The sequence below is a fragment of the Gadus macrocephalus genome, chromosome 20, assembly GCF_031168955.1.
Source record: "Gadus macrocephalus chromosome 20, ASM3116895v1".
NCBI lineage: Eukaryota > Metazoa > Chordata > Actinopteri > Gadiformes > Gadidae > Gadus > Gadus macrocephalus.
The window spans coordinates 20736520-20750863 of record NC_082401.1 but is presented as its reverse complement, the minus strand read 5'-3'; the positions used below and the strand labels follow the sequence as shown (position 1 = coordinate 20750863).

Below are 14344 nucleotides of genomic sequence, written 5' to 3'. Positions count from 1 at the left end.
CACGCACGCACGCACGCACGCACGCACGCACGCACGCACAAACAAGTACGTCTACTAAAAAAGACAATTTATTAGTAGACGTACTTGACTACTTTTCACAAGGTCTATGAGCTCTGAGTTTTTAAGTAGCTTATATGCATGAGACTGGATGAAATGATTGGACTGGGTGTGATATCAACAACAACAACTCCGACCCTCACTCTCAGTTACACAAACCCTGATCCACAGCCTCATCTCTACCCGCCTGGACTACTGCAACGCCATACTCACCGGTCTCCCCTCTAAAACCCTGGACAGACTGCAATATGTGCAGAACTCAGCTGCCAGGGTCTTAACTGGCATTAAGACGTGCACTGTGCCCCTTCCGTGGAGACTTTCAAAAAGTACACGAAAGCACACCTTTTCCCTGAGGCCAGTTGTCCAATTCCATTCCATCATTTACACACATCTTAATGCAGTGCAATTCAATTCAAGATGCGCATCTCTCTCCTCGTCTCAACGGTGCCAAACACAGGGAAAATATTTTCATCAAGATTGAAACTGACATTGAACGAGTAGATGTAGAACGTGTTTCTCACATCGTAGAAGGACACATTTCCCTGCTCCATGTCAAGGAACACACCCAACACACTGGGTGCACATCTGGCTAGCTTAGTGACTGGAACCGTCATGGCCATGAGCCGGCCCAATTGCAGTTTCAAAGTCCAGTGATAGGTTTTCGGGTTCAGGCTTTTAAAGCCATTTCGGGGTGCTGACTCCCTGACCACCCCCATCCTCCACTCCGTCTTGCCTCTGACATCCACCTCCCAGTAGTGCTTTCCGGAAGCAAAGCCCTCTCTGCCCAACACGCACCACCAGCCGTCATATCGGTGTTTGGTTCTTCTGAAGCCTTTCCATGGGTCGTAGACGCTATCCACGATCTCGTCCATTTTCACCGCTCTCCCGTCTTGGGATATCTTCAGGCAAGGGTTTGCGGTAGACGGGTCTAGTCTGACCTCAGCTGTGAATTGGTATTAGAGAATAGAAGGCAGGGGAAAATAAGACTTGATGCAATACGTTTTTTTCTATGCGTTGGTAAAAAGAAAGAAAAACGTCTGTGCTGACCTCTAGTCTTGGTAATCCATTTCCATACTGTAAATTACAAGAGAAATAGTCATCCATAACAATCTTTATCTTCAATCGTCAACTTACAACAGAACTTGAACTATAGTAACCTGTAACCTAAAGTAACAATTTGTAAGACTTACAAGAATCTGGAGCATGTTGTGGATCAGCTAATTGAAGGAAACAATCACATGTAAGCAGACACACAGAGGACCGGTTAGGTTACATTCAGCAGGAACAATGTTCTTTCTTTTTATCTCTACCTATACCTGATAAGGCCTACGACTGCAACAAGACAATGAAGAAAGAAGGATGCAGGTGCAAAGACACCACAAAACAGATTTTGTTCAGTCATTGACACATTGAACATTGAACAATAAGCAACAGCAGGGCGGCAATCTCTTGTTCCAACAAACCATGTGCGTTAAAACAGCACCTAGGAATCTAAATTAAACCATACGTATAATAATATTGATTAATTGCATTTATATAGCCCTTTAAGTACCCGAAGTGCTTTACATAGTGAGAATGTGTGTGTATGTGTATGTGTGTATAACCTCATCCACACACCACACACATAATGATAAAAAATAGGAAGCACACATATACCTTTACTGTTGAAGAGCTCTTGATTTCCGTTCAAATGTTTTGCAATAGAAAGCTGTTTAAAAAAAGACAGAAAAACAAATCAATGCTAGAACCTAATGAATCTACAGGTTGGAACAATTTGAAATCTCATTGCTTCTGGGAACCTTTTGTCCTTCCTGCTGCAGGATACTCAAGATAAGTCCAGCACAGGGAGTATGTTGGGCAGTTTGTCCTTCTTCCACAGTTTTCACATCTCTTTTACTACCTCATCCACATCCGTATCCAGACACACCGAGTCCTGTACATGTGTTCAGTTAGTATAATGTTTTTTTTCCCCATTTTTCTTCCAAACAATACAGAAGCTGGTTTTAGCATTTTTTTCATAAAGACTTCACAAACGTCTTGTCAAGACCTCAGGGAACTATTTTTAAAAGCTGTCTACTACTACTCTCTGCTACTCTCACAGAATTCCATAGTCTTATCTCATGATGGTTGTTAGGCCTTACGTCTTCCATCTTCCATCCCTCTCAGAGTCCAGGTCCATGTAGAAAGATCACCAATGGCCTTCTTCAGTCTTTTGTCCTCTTCAGGCTTTGGTGTACAAGCTTCTCCCCTGTTCTCCTCCTGCCCATTACTGCATGGGCTCAACGCTGCTGATTGTCCGAGGAGCATCTGGTAAACACATAATGTACTTTGGGGTTTGCCACTGCACATGCAGAATGTACACATACAATACATTTTACACCATCACAATAATTATGCAATTATAACCTAAATGTCACATACCTTGCATTTGTACTGAAATGTACAAATACAGCTCAGGTCAGGAACAATATGTGAACAAATATACACTTGACTAGAACTTTTGTTTGCCAAATAACTGATGAACCTCAAAAATATATATCGAGCTCACCTACATTGCCACTGCAATCATTATGTCTGGAATTGAGTACATTGGATGTCTATTAGAATTAATTATAATAACCCTAATATTATGACCAACCTCTGGGGCATGTGCTTGTGGCGGGAGGTTCTGAGCCAACTGAAGAAGGAATGCCTGTCGCTCCGTCAGACCTGACCCATCTTCACCGACTTTGGTTGACGGTGAGAGATCTCTCGTCTGTGTAGAGTTATGATTGAGGAGTATGATTATGTTAATCTCAGGTAATGTAATGTTAATACCATTCATAGCAATTGGACCACAACTGGACCCACCTGCAATATCCGGTCCAGTTACTGAGCAATCTCTCTGAGGATGAGTTTAGATTCATCCAGGGTGAAGTCCACAGGTTCTGGTCCAGTGGGGTCCACACTCTATGAAGGAGGACATGAAAACAACTTATAAACTTCTGGTCAGTCTAATAATCTTTCGGTTTATCTTCAAAACTGGCTGAATAACTTTGTTCTCACCCTTGAGTGTAGTATCTTGCAGACGTTTTTAGACGTTTTTGACGAGCCATTCCAACAGCTTTGTTAGGCACACAATATTATTTGTGAGAAGAGAGTAATTTATATATAAATCACAAAATACATTTGTTAATCCTTCTCTGTGCATTCATTATTAATGAGACTGTTCTGACCCTATAGGTCTATGCTATTTCTGATGACATGTTTCAAGCTAACAACAGTTATGAATGGTCTTTTTCTCCACATAATGGACAACACCATATTAGGTTTGATGATTTTATAGATAAATTAAAGACTACAAACATGGCCACTTTGCCATTTCCGCTTAAGCCAAGACCGACCAAAGGTTTACCTGGGTCAATTAGAACATGTAGGCGTGGCCTATTTATCGTTCCTCCCACTCCTAATGTAACTATTTGTTTACCTGTGTTCGGGAGATGCCTCATGAACCAACTCCTGAGCACAAGCTTGTTTACCTTGTGTCTGTGTTAGAATAAACCACGTGCTGAACATACACACACACACACACACACACACACACACACACACACACACACACACACACACACACACACACACACACACACACACACGTCTTTAAGCAGGCAGGGCAGATCATAAACATGGGTTATCATCAACAATACTATTACTCATTCAAGATGCTTACTTTTGCTGTTTTTTGGTCTTACGAAAGCGTCAAACGCAACATAGGCTATTAAATAATTTTGCATGTACTGCCAAATATTTGACTATAGTTGGCCTTCTACATTTAATATGAACCGAGCAGGCAATGTCCCTTTTTATTCATTTCAGAAATGATATCAGATATTTTGTTGACATATGGACCACCAAACTACAAATACCTTGTTTTTCCCTTCAGAAATCTTGTCACCCTAATCTGAGGCCCATATGGTTGAGCTAAATCTATTCCCTGGATTGCAGGCAGGTTGGTGTCTTGCTGGGGCGGCCAGGACTGTGTGGAGGAGCAGATGTTCTTCAACATGTCGTGCTGCAGCCTGTGGAGCAGCTCTCTCTGGCCCGGCTGGAGGTCAAGTTTCAGTGGTCATGTGCTCAAGGCCCCAGAGTTTTTCCTGGGGCCCCGGACCATCGACGTGTCAAGGTACTTCGAGCTGCTCTGGACCAACGCAGCCGAGCTAGCGGGCCCTCCGCCTCTCGCCCATCTCCATGCTGTACTACGACAACAACAACAACAGCGCTTAGTTGATTAAGCCTGGTTAGAACTAACGCCAACTTCCACTTGAGGCTCAAGCCGTTCCATCAACCCAGTTCAGCCGGGCCTTGCTCAGTTCAAGCCAGGTTTACATTATCGTGGATTAAGCTCGCTCGCGAGATATGTAACCAGCCCAGAACCGTGAATGTCAAATCATGGATCAAATGTCTGAATAGGACCGAGCGGGATCTTTTCCAGCGGCGAACAGAAGCTGCTTGTGGAGGTCTATGAGGAGTACAAGCAATAACTCAAAAAGGGAACACCGTAACCATTAATAAAAACAGGGAGGCCGCCTTGCAATAAAATCTGCAATCTTTTGAATGAATAAGTAGTATTAAGCGTAACACATTTAAATGGAATATTGACCATAGATTACTAATCAGGGAGATAGTCTTGAGGTTACGTGCACCTGCTCTCAGTCGTCCGGGGTTCAATCCCCACCTAATTAGTATTTTAGGAAGGTTTACTGGAGAAATAAAAAACTTTTCATGCCATTTATTTGAATATTATAAATTGACTGACCAAAGTATTTTTCTCAACAGAAGTGGTCTTGGCTGCCTGCCGAGAAACTCAACTGAATGGAATTTATGTGGCTGCAATTTCCCATGAAGCAGTGTCTTTGTCATTGTGACAAAGGCTTATCAGTAACATTAATATTAACATTAACTTTACCATGGGTTTTTGCAAGATATATTTGGGTTCTAGGGATATTGTAAGACATATTTATTATGTAAAAAGTCAATTGTTAGGCCTAATTACTCTGATATAAAGGAAATTACAAAAATAAGCCAACAGCAAGAATTCAATGACCTGCCCAGGACGCTAACTCGGGTCGCCCGTACTACAGGGCAGATACTAGACCACTCACCCAACTTCTGGTTCCGAATTTTTATACAATACATTAATTTGTCTGAAAATGTGTTTAGAAAATATCCACAATAACAATAGATAGCAATTCGTTGATTTATTTCATTTGCATCATTTAATTTTAGACCCTTACTGAAAATATAGGCTGTTTGTACTTCATATATATACATTTATGACTAAATCGTGAGGACTAGGCTTTGCGTTACCTTCTGATGGTACACTTGTTTCTGACAGATGGGACTTCTCTAGAACACAGCTCAAGTAAGCCTGACAGTTAGCCTGGTACCGACCAGGTTCATTTGGTCGGATAAATTGCCATGGTTACTTAGCGGAGATTCCCTTACGTCACGTTGATGGAACACAACTCTAGCTGAAAGTAGCGAGGCTAAGAGAAATAAGCCCGGCTTTGCCTTTAGCTTGGTTGATGGAATACCCCCCAGGACATGGTGGTGGACGAGTGCGGCTGTCGATGAGCGTGCGAGGGACATGTCTGGTCATCACTAGTGCTCAAACCCCTGGTGGTGGAACAGGGGTTCAGAAGTTTTACATTTTGTAAAGGATACATGGATGCTTACAAACTAAAGGTGGGGTGGTTAAAGTATAACTTGCTGTAGATAAATGTCAAAGTTAACTATTCTACGCAGGATTTCAATATATATTTTTTTTTTACCCAAGATAAATAAAAAAAATACTCAGAATTTCAAGGTTAATATATTTGTATGGCTCACTTGTTTAGGCAGTGATGCGGTTGGAAAGGAGCGATAACGCACACAGCTAATCTTTCTGTCTTCCAAGAAGCTGCACTGCTTTGCATTCCATTTCTCTTGCGTGATATCACACCCAGTTCAATAATTCCAACAAGTCTCATGCATTGTGGTGGTAACGTCATTGGTTATTGGCCTAATATGACTTTAATTTCAGTTGTGCCAATTCATGTGACCACACAAAGCGGTGTAATTGTGAGATGTGTATCCCCATATGTCTATGGTGCCAAACAAAGTGAAACCATTAGTGACTGGCAACGTCATGGCCATGAACTGGCCCAGCTGAATAGTGTCTCTCTGTGTAAGAGAAGAAAGCATTAGTCTTATTATGTACACATTTAAAGAAAATGTTTTAGTAAACCTACTTGAATACTTTTAACGGTAGTTAAAAGTAGTCTGTGAGTTCTGATTTTTTAAGTAGCTTGTATGCATGAGATTGGTTTAAATGATTGGACCAACATGTGTGATGTGTGATCAACAACAACAAATGAAATGTAGCAAAGGCTGTTCCGGCTTTCAGGAATAGGGCAAAAAGTATTTTTAAAGCTCATACAACAACTATGCTTTGTTCTTATAATATATATAAGTGCTATTGATATACACATCTTAATGCAGTGCAATTCATTTCAATTCAAGATGCGCATCTCTCTCCCCATCTCAACGGTGCCAAACACAGGGAAAATCTTTGTATCGAGATCGAAACTGAACGAGTAGATGTGGAACCTGTTTGTCACATCGTAGAAGGACACATTTCCCTGCTCCATGTCAAGGAACACACCCAACACACTGGGTGCACATCTGGCTAGCTTAGTGACTGGAACCGTCATGGCCATGAGCCGGCCACTTTGCAATTTCAAAGTCCAGTGATAGGTTTTCGGGTTCAGGCTTTTAAAGCCATTTCGGGGAGCTGACTCCCTGACCACCCCCACCCTCCAATCCGTCTTGCCTCCGACATCCACCTCCCAGTAGTGCTTTCCGGAAGCAAAGCCCTCTCTGCCCAACACGCACCACCAGCCGTCATATCGGTGTTTGGTTCTTCTGAAGTCTTTCCATGGGTCGTAGACGATCTCCACGATCTCGTCCATTTTTAACCCTCTCCTGTCTTTGGATATCTTCAGACACGGGTTTGCGGTAGACGGGTCTAGTCGGACCTCAGCTGTGAATTGGTATTAGAGAATAGAAGGCAGTGGAAAATAAGACTTGATGCAATACGATACGATACGATACGATATGTTTTTTTCTATGCGTTGGTAAAAAGAAAGAAAAACGTCTGTACTGACCTCTAGTCTTGGTAATCCATTTCCATACTGTAACGTACAAGAGAACTAGTCATCCATAATAATCTTTATCTTCAATAGTCAACTTACAACAGAACTTGAACTATAGTAACCTGTAACCTAAAGTAACAATTTGTAAGACTTACTAGAATCAGGAACATGTTGTGGATCAGCTAATTGAAGGAAACAATCACATGTAAGCACAGAGGACCGGTTAGGTTACATTTAGCAGGAACAATGTTCTTTCCTTTTATCTCTACCTTTACCTGTTAAGGCCTACGACTTGTTACGTATTTTAAGCACATAAGGTGCCCCCACATAGCCACTAGGAAGCAGGATCGAACACACAAGCTGCATTACCCCCACACAGCCACAAGGGAGCAGGCTCAAACATACTAGCTGTAATATCTACCCCAGCCACAGAAGGCAGCATCTTTAAGACAGACGCGGAAGCCGCAGCTAAGACGTCACATAGGCCACGCCCACTTCACATAGGCCACGCTTACTCGGTCCATTTGCCCGGAGCCAGAGGAGGCCAGAGATTCATAGGCGCCCCGGAGAGAGCCTGGGGCCTAAGCCCGGGGCTCGAAGTAGCTCTCGGTATCTCTCTCTACAAGTGTAAAGGTAAGGCCACACTGCACACGCGTTGGCGTTGAAAATCAGCATTTTTGCATAGGGAACCATTGGTGTAGGCGCGTAGACGCTTACTTACGAGTAACGCGTGCAGTGTGGCCGTAGCATTAGACACAATTCCCTCCCTTTTGCTAGTTACCATACCGAAATACTTTAACGAATAAAGTGAGTCATTGAACATTGAACAATAAGCAACAGCAGGGCGGCAATCTCTTGTTTTAACAAACCATGTGCGTTAAAACAGCACCTAGGAATCTAAATTAAACCATAAGTATAATAATATTGATGAATTGCATTTATATAGCCCTTTAAGCACCCGAAGTGCTTTACATATTGAGAATGTGTGTGTATGTGTCTGCGTGTATAACCTCATCCACAACATGATGATAAAAAATAGGAAGCACAAATATACCTTTACTGTTGAAGAGCTCTTGATTTCTATTCCAATGTTTTGCAATAGACAGCTGTTTAAAAAAAGACAGAAAAACAAATCAATGCTAGAACCTAACGAATCTACAGGTTGGATACATTTGAAATCTCATTGTTTCTGGGAACCTTTTGTCCTTCCTGCTGCAGGATACTCAAGATAACAAAGTCCAGCACAGGGAGTATGTTGGGCAGTTTGCCCTTCTTCCACAGTTTGCACATCTCTTTCACCACCTCAGCCACATCCGTATCCAGACAGACCGAGTCCTGCAAATTTGTTCAGTTAGTATTGTGTTCCTTCCACCCTTTTTAATGCTAGATAATACATGCGCTGCTGCTATGGAATGCTGTCTGACTTGCCATGACCTGCATGTGATGCATGTATCTGACAAAATACAGCATGACACCAACCCTCATGATTCTTTATATGTTCGACGCCTAACCTCGCAATGAGGCAGCAAAAGCAGTGCTCATTAACTTAACCCCATGCCCTTCAAAAACATGTTTTTTAGCATGTAGAAAATGAGACTGATACGCAAACTACAGAAGCTGGTTTTAGGTGTCACAACATTCCATAGTCTTATCTCATGATGGTTGTTTGACCTTACGTCTTCCATCCCTCTCAGAGTCCACGTCCATGTAGAAAGTTCACCAATGGCCTTCTTTAGTCCTTTGTCCTCTTCAGGCTTTGATGTACAAGCTTCTCCCCTGTTCTCCTCCAGCCCATTATTGCATGGGCTCAACACTGCTGTTTGTCCTTGGAGCATCTGGTAAACACACAATGTATTTTGGGGTGTGTCACTGCACATGCAGAATATCCACAAACAATACATTTTACATCAAATGAAGGCAAGTTAGGTTAATGTACAGCAGTTGAATCACATTTTCATTCCTTAGTTGACACACTGTATGAGCAGGGAAGGAGAGCTGTATGGACCCCAAGGAAACACTATATTGGGGCATATCTGCCATACTTAAGTACTCTCTCCTGTATCTGCATCATACTGAACAGGCATTTAAGACTTAAATTCACAAATTGATATAACTTTGAAGTGTCCATTCAACTCTTCCAACAATTATGCAATCATGACCTAAATGTGACTTACCTCGCATCTATTGTATTTGTACAGAAAGGTAAAAAAACAGCTCAGATCAGAACTATGTTAACAAATACACACCTCAAGAATAGAGCCAAAATTAATAAACAAAGTTCCACATTTTCATTTAAACTTGAATTTTTCTTTGCGAAATAACAATGAATGTCAATAATCAATCGTTCTTATACCGATCATGGCCCTGCAATAACTATTTCTGAGCTTAATTGAATACATTAAATGTTTGTATTACAATCAATTCTAATACAGTTTTCTATTTTTATGACCAACCTCTGGGGCATGTGCTCGTGGCGGGAGGTTCTGAGCCAACTGAAGAAGGAATGCCTGTCGCTCCTCCAGACTAGACTCATCTTCACAGACATTGGTTGACAGTGAAAGATCTCTCGTCTGTAGAGTTACGATTGAGGAGTGTGGTTAGGTTCATCTCAGGTAATGTAATGTTAATACCATTCATAGCAATTGGACCACAACTGGACCCACCTGCATTATCCGGTCCAGTTCCTGAGCAATCTCTCTGAGGATGAGTTTAGATTCATCCAGGGTGAAGTCCACAGGTTCCGGTGCAGTGGGATCCACACTCTATGAAGGAGGACATGGAAACAACTCAAACTACTGGTCACATTCCAAAATTCATGCTGTTTATCTTCTGAGTGGCTTAGACTGGCTTTGTTCTCACCTTTGAGTGTAGTTTTTGGCAGACTTTTTTCATAAGCCGTTCCGTCCGCTATGTAAGGCATACAACAACACAGACAATAAATGACAGCATATCCAAGCCATGTTTTGCATTTCTTAAATCAACAATCAATAATAATAACCAAACTTTTGTTCAAAAAATTGTGCATGTGCGAAATATCCGGCGGCTATCGGTCCCACCACCTAGTGCTCCAGTGTTATGCAGACCAGATCATTGTGCAAATGTGCCTTGAACTTGGCAGAAACTTGCAGTGGGCCGACAATCCGCCGCTGCTGAATGCATACAGGGGAAACATTGCACCCTGGTTTTAGGATTTTGGTAGCTTTAACTAGTATCTTACCTGAGCAAAACTTGGCTTTAAAAAGGGTTGTGAGTTACATTTTATTACTTTGTTCTTCTCCTTGATAGGACCAATGCTGCTGTAACTGCCATAAGCTCTATCTCTCTCTGTAAAACATGGTGAAAGCAAAGCATATGTTTAATGTGATATGCACTAGACAACCACCAACACTGTAACTAATGCCATCACAAATTGCACATCCACATGCAAATTGCTACTCAGTCATTTCCGGTCCACAACAAAAAACGATTGCCTAAAAGCATACAGTTAATACAAAAGTCACACGATATCTTGTGATGAAATTGAGATGATGTTTGATTGTCTTTTTCAATTGACTGTCTGCAGGCGTCTTTGGACCTGTTTTAAATGTGTTTTGTATGAACATATAGCTACTCACTTAAATCCAATAAATTCCCATGCAGGCCCAATATGGTTAGGGTTAGGCTTTTAAAACACAACATTCTAACACTAGGCTATATATGTAAGTTTTTAAATAAACCAACCTGCGTCAGAAGTCATCTTTGCTCTTCACAAACTATGCATATCCAGGTGATACAAATCAGCTCCTCCAAACATACGTTTGGGTTGTTTACCCCATGTGAACTGCGGCAGTTCGCACAACAACAACCAAGGATACCTGTTGAACACAGCAGTTTTATATGTAGGCCAGTGTAGCCCCACCCAGGCTTCTCACTATTAAGGTATTAAGGTTTCCTGTTGCCTTTTTCTCGCCAGCACTAGCTCGCATGGGCTGAGTCACTGTGTGCAGTCCTCTGGGCGCGCCGGGGCAGACAGCCTGAACCAGTTCTTCCTCTCGCTCAAAGGAGCCAGTGCCACTAACCATTGATGATGAATTCCAGCAAGTTGCTATGGCAGATGTTTTCGTGCTCAAAACACTACTCGAGATTCAATCCCCTTTTCAGATACAGTAGCCTGTTTATCTTTCGCGAAAATGATACAAGAATGTCTAGTCGAAATATGTGAGCAACACGTCATGTGACCATTATGTTTTCAAGCCCCTTCCATTTCCCCTTGGCCATGAAGGAGAGAACCTCCTGGTGCTGTGGTAAGCATGTTTTTTTTCACAAAAATATTTTTTTTGCATGTAAAAGTAAATTTTCTTGCTGTCAACTTAATCAACTGTTGTGCCAAAGCTAATTGATTCAGGTAGAACAACTTATATCATACATGTTGATGAACTACCAACATATAAAACCATGTAATGATGCTAGCTGAAGATTAGCCTGAATTACTAAGAGAGGTCGTTTTTTCTAAAATGGTGGTGGTGGGGGAAAGTGAGACAAATGCTGCGGGGTAAAGTGAGACAGGGTCTCACTTAGTTTGTCTTCCCCAGAGTTAAGTTTAAGGACTACTTCATGATGAGTCCCTAGCCCAAGTGAAGGAGTTCAAGTACCTCGGGGTCTTGTTCGCGAGTGAGGGTACTATGGAGCGTGAGATTGGCCGGAGAATCGGAGCAGCGGGGGCGGTATTGCGTTCGCTTTACCGCACCGTTGTAACGAAAAGAGAGCTGAGCCGCAAGGCAAAGCTCTCGATCTACCGGTCGATTTTCGTTCCTATCCTCACCTATGGTCATGAGGGCTGGGTGATGACCGAAAGGACGAGATCGCGGGTACAAGCGGCCGAGATGAGTTTTCTCAGAAGGGTGGCTGGCGTCTCCCTTAGGGATAGGGTGAGAAGCTCAGCCATCCGTGAGGAACTCGGATTAGAGCCGCTGCTCCTTTACTTAGAAAGGAGTCAGCTGAGGTGGTTCGGGCATCTGGTAAGGATGCCCACTGGGCGCCTTCCTTGGGAGGTGTTTCAGGCACGTCCAGTGGGGAGGAGACCTCGGGGAAGACCCAGGACTAGGTGGAGAGATTATATCTCAACACTGGCCTGGGAACGCCTCGGGATCCCCCCGTCAGAGCTGGTCAATGTGGCCCGGGAAAGGGAAGTCTGGGGCCCCCTGCTTGAGCTGCTCCCCCCGCGACCCGACCCCGGATAAGCGGATGACGATGAGGATGAGGATGAGGACTACTTCATGATAGGAGCACCTCCAGGAGCCAAAAGTACCTCCACCAGAACGAGATGGATGAATGAAGACACCTGGCCTGAGTTCCTTGATCACCTGATACAGCACACTAACTGCACCCCTGACCGTCCCATGCTGCTTATCCTGGATAATCTTAAGGCTCACATCTCACTCAAAGCAGTAGAAATAGCCAAGAGCAACGGTATTTGTTCTGCTCACTCTCCCTCCCCAAACATCCCATCGCATGCAGCCTCTCGACGTGACCCTGTATGGCCCGTTCAAGACCCAATACAGCCAAGCTCTTGATGGGTGGATGAGATCTAACCCTGGAAAAACAGTCTCCATCTACCAGATTGCAGGACCTGTGAATGAGGCCTTTATGTCAGCAGTGACACCACGCAACATCACTTCTGGATTTAGGTCCCATATAACCGAGACATTTTCCCTGATGGAGCGTTTGCACCATCCATGGTGTCAGACCGGCCAAACCCTGAGCTGCAGCCTGCCACTGCAGATCATCCGGATGGTCCACCCACTGCAGCTGGTCCACCCGCTGCAGATGGTCCACATGGCTGTGCCCCGCCAGCTGACAGATGTGCCACGTGTTCCCAACCGACCTGGGTATGTGTCTCCTCGCAAAATCGTACCACTTCCCAAATGTTCCCCCAGAACACAAACCAAACGAAAGCGTGTGAAGACAGCCATCATAACTGATACTCCTGAGATGCAGGCAATTGAAAAGGCTTATAAAGAAAGTCAAAAGAAACCGGCAGGGAAAAAGCAAAATGGCAAAGAAAAGGGAAAACCGAAAAAGAAAGCACCCAAAAAGAAAATCGTAGTTAGCAGCTCTGAGGAGGGTGATGTCCCTGTCCCACTTGATGATGTGTCTGACGAAGAGAGCTCTGAGGATGAGAGAAGTGATCCAGGAAACACAGATCTGTCCGTGGGTGACTTTGTCATGTTTAACTTTGCAACCAAACACAGGAGCTGTCAGGATTCCAACTGTTACAACATGTGTTGTTATGGTAGTTTCAGAGTGGATAAAGTAAGTGGATCAGTTTACCCCCAGCTGATTCACTTTACCCCCTTGATTTTGCTGGTCTGTCTCAGTTTACCCCTAAGATGGGGTAAAGTGAGACACAAGACCACGTTTTATAAAACAATCATATTTTCACTGCCCTTCGTCCTGAATACATTCTGATAATTTCCATTGCTAGGAAACATCCTGAATTAATGGGAAATGTGTAAATTTGACTGATATGTATTTTTAGCTTGCTTAGAGGGGAGCAAATGTAAAAAATGTCTCACTTTACCCTACTCTCCCCTACGGCGCGCAAAGATAAACAATTGACAATGCTGAAAGAGGATGGTGAGGTGCGGCTATGTGGTGATTACAAACTGACAATTAACCAAGCCTCACAACTTGACACTTATCCCCTGCCACGAGTTGAGGATTTGTTCGCCACACTGGCAGGAGGACAAACGTTTACAAAACTGGACATGAGTCACGCGTACCAACAGATGCTGCTGGACGAGGACTCTAAACAATATGTGACCATCAACACCCACAAGGGACTGTTCAAGTACAACCGCCTGGTTTTCAGCGTTGCGTCCAGCCCAGCGATTTTTCAACTCACCATGGACAACCTCCTGCAGAACATTCCCCATGTTGCCGTCTACCGAGACGACATTTTGTTGACCGGTGAAACAGAAGAGTTGCATCTGCAAAACCTCGACCAGGTGCTAAAGAGAATGAAGGAGGCCGGGCTGTGTTTAAAGCGCAGTAAATGCGTTTTCCAAGCTCCAAGTGTCACCTACCTGGGTCACAGGATTTCAGCTCAGGGTCTTTCCCCTATGACAGAGAAGGTG

The 14344-nt window shown here is 43.4% G+C and overlaps 1 protein-coding gene across 4 annotated transcripts; it reads right to left on the bottom strand.

Annotated features, from left to right (window-relative positions):
- Positions 1-449: 449 nt before the first annotated feature.
- LOC132448485 (erythroid membrane-associated protein-like) lies at positions 450-11089 on the bottom strand. Of its 4 annotated transcripts, none has more exons than XM_060039840.1 (11): positions 10950-11089; positions 10447-10553; positions 10089-10136; positions 9893-9991; positions 9683-9799; positions 8906-9064; positions 8427-8564; positions 8284-8335; positions 1248-1274; positions 1105-1131; positions 450-1000 (listed from the first exon to the last, which is right to left on the bottom strand). In XM_060039840.1, exons 1-11 carry the CDS (start codon positions 10963-10965, stop codon positions 465-467), a joined length of 1326 nt encoding a protein of 441 aa, XP_059895823.1. In that variant the 5' UTR covers positions 10966-11089; the 3' UTR covers positions 450-464. The 4 variants fall into 4 exon arrangements, with proteins under 4 accessions (XP_059895823.1, XP_059895824.1, XP_059895825.1 ...); XM_060039841.1 differs by having other exon boundaries at positions 8290-8335; XM_060039842.1 differs by lacking the exons at positions 450-1000; positions 1105-1131; positions 1248-1274 and adding exons at positions 5039-7117; positions 7242-7268; positions 7385-7411.
- Positions 11090-14344: the final 3255 nt, after the last annotated feature.